At 52.8% G+C, this 6,319-nt stretch overlaps 1 protein-coding gene across 6 annotated transcripts in view; it reads left to right on the forward strand.

Annotated features, from left to right (window-relative positions):
* Window positions 1–6,319, forward strand: part of ABCG1 (ATP-binding cassette, sub-family G (WHITE), member 1) — a 95,708-nt gene that overhangs the window by 67,704 nt on the left and 21,685 nt on the right. For all 6 annotated transcript variants that reach the window (XM_011954079.1, XM_011954082.1, XM_011954076.1 and 3 more), the window contains 2 exons: window positions 2,887–3,004; window positions 5,138–5,270. In XM_011954079.1, coding sequence (XP_011809469.1) covers window positions 2,887–3,004; window positions 5,138–5,270 — 251 coding nt within the window. The remainder of the gene's footprint in view (window positions 1–2,886; window positions 3,005–5,137; window positions 5,271–6,319) is intronic.

Raw genomic sequence — 6,319 nt, forward strand, 5'->3', positions numbered from 1 at the left:
TCTGGTCTGGGTTCTGTCTGGGTCTGGTCTGGGTTCTCTCTGGATTCTCTCTGGGTCTGATTCGAGTTCTGTCTGAGTCTGGTCTGGGTTCTAAGTTCTGGTCTGGCTGTTCTGGTCTGCGGCTCTGGTCTGGTCTGGGTTGTGTCTAAACTCTGATCTGGGCTAGCATCTGGCTGTTTCAAACACAGAACCTGGGCATCCTGCACGGGGCTGATGGGCCTTCAGTGGGCCTGGCTCTGGCAGTCTCCACACTTGTCATCCTGGGCGTTTATCCCAGCTAGAAAAACAGTGGAAGACCGCGCACCCTGTGAACCAGAGCCCACATGGACAGGGAGGCAGGGGCATGTCCATTATGCCAAGAAGTGGGCTGAGCAGAGCTCAGGGTGGGTAAGTAGGGCAGGCGGGGCAGGATGGTCCCATCTTCGCTTTATATTTCTATAAGAGGAACCAAATGCACGGCTCTGAGAGGAGGATGATTTCCTTACGTAAATAGAGAGGGTGTGTGTGTGTGTGTGTGTGCACGCACGCGCGCGCGTGCATGTGTGTCTGTGCTGGATACTCAGGAAACCCGACTACGACAGGAAGCCTCTGACTGGTGTTTCCTGGGCCCCTCAGCTCGGGACTCTCTTTTAGACCTGCACAGGGTCGCTGTTGCACCCGGGCTGTCCCACAACAGGGCAGACTAATGTTGACTGGACTTTGCTTCCAGAGCCACTTTTAAGATTCTTCAATCCCAGATGCATGACTTTTTTAAAAAAAGAAAGAAAGAAAAACAGGTTTCTAATATTAGAGAAGTACAGCCCCGAGTTGGGCCTTGTGTCCCCTGCTGGACCCCATGAGGACCAGGTGGAGAGGACGCCTGCAGCCCCAGTTGTGTGCACTCTCTGTTTGCTGTCTATTCTTGCAATTCCAGTCTGGTGGTTCTCAATAGCAAGACCAGCCTGAGACCACCTGTCCTGCTTTTCCCATGAGAGGGCCGAATGCTCCCGCCTCCACACCCTGTCCTGTTCCTGGGGTCCTGGGGATCATCGCAGCCTGTGTGTGCTTCCTCCAGCCGGGGTGACCATCCGGTACCCCAACCCTGAGGGTCAGCCCCAGGCACTGTCACAGGTGAGAGCTCAGAGGCTGTGCCCAGCAGGAGACGTGGGCCCTGCCAGCCCTGGACAGAGGGAGAGAGGCTTCTCAGAGCCTGAGGCATGAGCCCTCAGGTGTGTCATGGGCATGGTCAGACGATGGCTGCTGGTGAGCTCAGTGACCGGGTGTCTTCAGGCAGCTCGTAACTTTGAGAGGACACAGCCTAAGGGAGGTTTGGTGGGGAGCAGCCTCACTTCCACCCTGATTAGACAAGAGGCAGTAATTAGCAGGTACCCAGCATGTAGAGCTTTCTCGGTGATATCATGTGAGTCCCCGGGGGCCTGGGTACTCCATGGTGCAGGGAGCTTGCTCCCGTGGAGGAAGGGTCTCTGTGGTCCCCAGCTCTTCCGTCTGCCTGTCCACCGAGGGGTACCTGTAGCTCAGCATAAGGGCTGTTCTTGGGGTTGTTGGTCCTCCTCCGGCCATGCTCATCTGTTTAGGCCTCAAGTGCTGTGTGTTTGTAAGCATTGTTATTCATGGTCCTGTTGTACAAGCTGGTTCGCCTGCAGTTCTGAGCTGCTCTCCGGCCCCTGCCCTTTCTTCCTGTGCCCCTACCCCCGCTGGGATGACTCTCCTGGCCCTCCCTGGGGCGACAACCGCCCTCTCTGTCATGAGTGGCAGTCTCAAGCTTCCTGACTGGCTTCCGCAGCTCTCTGACTCCCCTAAACAAGGCCTCAGGGACTCCACATCCAAATTAAGGCGGCACCTGGTGACAGGTTGGCATTTTCCGGTGTCCTGTCTACGAAAGACAGGAAGACAGCAGGAAGCAAACTCCCCTCGGCCAGACTCATGGAAACATACAGGCGTGGGTGCCCAGCTGGGGACCGGGAGAAAGTCGAAAACCCGGGATTGGGCCAAGGACCCCGCGGGTCCCTGTCTCATTAGGTCCCCTGAAATGTGTGGGAGCTGAAGTTACATTCACGTGATTCTTGATCATTTAACGGTGGATTCTGATCTGGTACTACACTGAGAAGTGCCCCCGGATTGGGAGTCATTATCTATGCCTCCAGTTGCTTTGGTTTTATTATTTACAGCACTTTTAAACAGTCTAGCTGAAAGAAATTAATGTGGCTTTGCTTGGGATGTGTAGCGTTTCCCCTTTTATAAAGCTCTGAGATGGAGACCTGGCAGAAATTCCAAAGCACTTTGGTGTGGCTGCACAATGACAAACTTTCTTAATTATTAATTAAGGGATTAATAATATATTGATTATTTAATTATATGTTGATTATTTCTAAATAAATTGTATATACGTAATTTATACTTACATAAATACATAAAGCATAAATAATTTGTAGATGCAGTAAGTGAATTATTAATTAATACAGACACGTGCATAGCATATCGGGGCAGGAGCAAGCTGGTAGTGCTGCAGCCCAGAGCTGGGTTCTGCCCACACTGGCCGAGGGCCTGGACAAGTCACCTGGGCCCACTGGACATCACTTCCTCACTCTGAGACAGGAATGGTGATTCCTTATAGACTGGACGATGAGTGGGAAAGTGCTTTGTAAGCTCTAAAGCATTACATGTGTGCTGGTTATTATCATTATTATAACCCGTGAAATGCAATGGAAGACGTAGACCAGGGAATTCAAAAGACACGAAGTTCATGTTCTTCCCTGGAATGCAGCCTTTTCTACCATGCATGTCAAAGGTTGCCTTCAGCCTCAGTCATGTGTACTTGAACATCTGCATATTGCATTAGAGATAAAACAAAATGAAACGAACATGAATATGATCTGGTTTTTGCAGGATACAAGACCCTTCTGAAAGGAATTTCCGGGAAGTTCAATAGTGGTGAGCTGGTGGCCATTATGGGTCCTTCCGGGGCCGGGAAGTCCACGCTGATGAACATCCTGGCTGGATACAGGTGAGCAGCCCTGCCCTGGTGTCAGGCCAGCAATGGGGATAGTGGAGCTCCTTCCGTCAGCCCCATCACCTGGAGCAGGCTGTGGTCTACAGCAGTAACTTCTTAACGCTCTGTACACACAGGCTCCAGCGGAGCACAAGGTGGGTTTCGGATCAGAAAGCTCTGGAATCTGTGAAGGAAACTGGGTCCAAGGGAGAGAGTGACCTTGAGGGGTTGCACTCGCCAGGGGCCACGTGATGGGTGGAGACCCACACTCAGAGAGGGGTCCCTGGGCACAGTGGCCACAGCAGCACCCTGGATGAGCTCAGCCCAGCCAAAGGGACGGGAAGAGGTAGGAAGGTCAAGGTCAGGGAGAGGGGTGGCCAGAAAACTTGGAGAGAACAGGAGTGAATGCAAGTTGAAGAGAGACAAGGCATTTTCGGAGGAGGATGAGAACTGTTTGGCTGAGGCTTGTAGTGGTCTTAGTTGTTTAGAAGTTTGAGCTGGGTGTGGTGGCTCACACCTATAATCGCAGCACTTTGGGAGGCCGAAGTGAGTGGATCACCTGAGGTCAGGAGTTCAAGACCAGCCTAGCCAACATGATGAAACCCCATCTCTACTAAAAATACAGAAAAAGTAGCTGGGCATGGTGGCAGGTGCCAGCTATTTAGGAGGCTGAGGCAGGAGAATCACTTGAACCCAGGAGGCAGAAGGTTGCAGTGAGCCGTGATCATGCCACTGCCCTCCAGCCTGGGTGACAAGAGCGAGACTCCATCTCAAAAACACACAAACAACAACAACAACAACAAAGAAGTTCGGTGACCATTGTGTCCAATGTCATCCATTTGGGGATGATTAGAAAACTTAGATTAGAATCTTTAGAAGTGTTTAGAAAATGCTCTATTAAAGTTAGTTATTTATAGTAATAATAGTAACAATTTCATTTACTGAAAAAATGGCAAATATCACCCTTTTCCTTAGAGCTTCTGAATTACACCTTAATGTCAGAAACTGGGATTTGAAAAAATCTCGCTTATGGCAAATTCCTGCCTGTGACAGTCACATGTAAAGGTTAAAGCTGAATTCTCAGAGTGATGCAGGGCCGGAGGGGAGTGGAGTATTCCCGCAGGCGTGGCGGTTTCTCAGTTCATCAATACACTCACAGCTCTTGGCAGCCTGTATGGGTGCTTGGCATCCCAGACCTGCGGAGGCCACTCAGGACAGGGCCTTCAGACCTGGGGATCCAGGGGAAGCCAGTTGACCCCAGCCTGTGCTCAGAGGAGAGAAGGGACCCGGCTACAGACCCACAGTCATAGTAACAAACTGAGTAAAGTTGGAGGCTAGACATGCTTTCATTAGTCTCCATAGATTTGCGTCTGTTTTATTCTCCATAACATCTAGGAGATAGGGCTGGAACGATTGGATCCTCAGAAGCATAGTGTGTAGACTGCCTGTGGCATGCACCGGCTCCCGGGCTGCACTGATGCTCCCATGACGGCAGGTGGCAGAGGCGCACAGTAGGTCTGCAGTGAGCCGATGAACCAGCTAGTGAATGAGTGTGCCTGATGAGGCACTGCCCGCCTCACATGAACACCTGGGAGGCGCTCAGCTTGCTCAGCAGAGAGAATTCTCCCTGGTGAAGAAGGGCCATGCACTCGGCTGAACCAGTCCAGGCCCCTCTCTGCTGGTGCTCCTTCCCAGGCCTGAAGTCTGCAGAGGTCTGGCCTTTGGGCAGTTGGGTGCAGCCTGAGCTACACACAGAATTGTTCAGAAGCCAATGTTACAAACCCCCACAAATCCAGGGGCTGTACATCCCGACCTCACGGTTGCATAGAGGACCATCCCTGCGTATCTTTGTTTGGTAGGTCAAGACAGTGCTGCCGTTTACCCTAGTATAAACATGCCATCCCACAGAGGCCTGTGTGCAGCTCTCTCTTCCCACCGGGCGCTTTCTCTGTGGCATTTCTTCCTCCTGATTGCTGCAGTGCTAGCGAGGTCCGGTCCCTTTCTGCCGCTCGGGGTCCCTGTGGCCAGTGGTTCAGCTGGGAAGATGCTGGGAGGCAAGCCCCCGTCTCTGGCTCCCCTCTCCTGCCCCGGGAGGTGGAGGAGGAGCAGGAGCCCGGCTGACGGCTTCTCCTGTCCTTGGCTCTGCAGGGAGACGGGCATGAAGGGGGCCGTCCTCATCAACGGCCTGCCCCGGGACCTGCGCTGCTTCCGGAAGGTGTCCTGTTACATCATGCAGGATGACATGCTGCTGCCACATCTCACTGTGCAGGAAGCCATGATGGTGAGCTCCGCCCCGCTCCGCCTCTGCCACCTGCCCCCAGTCCGCACATTAGACACAGCACTGGCCAAGTGCCCAGTTGCGAGGGACCCACGGGTTCTGCCACACAGCCCGCATGGGATCAGCACCCTCCCTGTAGTGGAGTTCTAACACCAGACTTGCTACTGGGACAGGTAGCGTCGTCCCAAACCCCCAGGACTGTGAGTTCAACGGACCTTGTTTGGCAGGGTTGGGGTCAAGTTTCTCAGAAGGTTATTAACCCGGCTGGCTTGGGTGATCCTATCCAGGGCAGCCACCATTCTATTTCCCCTGCAGGCCAGAGCTTGGGATTCTCCTTCCTGTCAGCCATCCTTGAGTTCTGTGTCTTTGGCCCAAGCACCCACTCACCTGGTGCCTTGCTCAGGACCCCAAGGGTCTATTCCTCTGACTCACCTGCCTCCCAGGTGGGAAAATGAAACCAGCAATGGCCAAGCATCTCCTGGGTCCTAGGCCCCGAGCGCACAGCTCTGCACACACCAGATAGGTCATCCCAAGAAAGTGGGTGGGAAATGGAGCTTCCCCCAATCAAGCCAGGAGCCCAGGGCCACACGGCTGCTGATGGCCACACGTGGCCAGAGCTGTCTGCCTCCAAAGGCGCACCTTTAATTGCCAACTCGGCTTCCTTGCCGTGTACCTGCTTTACCCTCACAGCTTCAGTGTCCTCATCTGCAAGACCGTAAGGGGTTGGTGTAAATGTTGAAAGGAAAAATACAGGGAAGGTGGAGTAGAATTCTGGCATACAGTTGGTGTCTAATCAATTCAAATTGGTCACTGTTTCTTTTCACTCCTGGTAAGCCTCCCCATAGTGTCTTCACTTATGTCCTCTGTGGGTAAGTCCAGTATCTGGGGAAGTTTAAAAATACCTTTCCCTCTTGGGACCACAGAAGTGTCCAGGGGATATCCTCTGCCTGGGTTTCTGGAATAGCTGGTTGTGCTCCTTGGACAGACCATGACCCAGCCAAGTGCCATGCCCCTGGGCTTCCAGGGCCTTTTTTTTTTTTTTTTTTTTTTTT

This window comes from Colobus angolensis, unplaced genomic scaffold (assembly GCF_000951035.1).
Source record: "Colobus angolensis palliatus isolate OR3802 unplaced genomic scaffold, Cang.pa_1.0 Scaffold38, whole genome shotgun sequence".
Taxonomy (NCBI): domain Eukaryota; kingdom Metazoa; phylum Chordata; class Mammalia; order Primates; family Cercopithecidae; genus Colobus; species Colobus angolensis.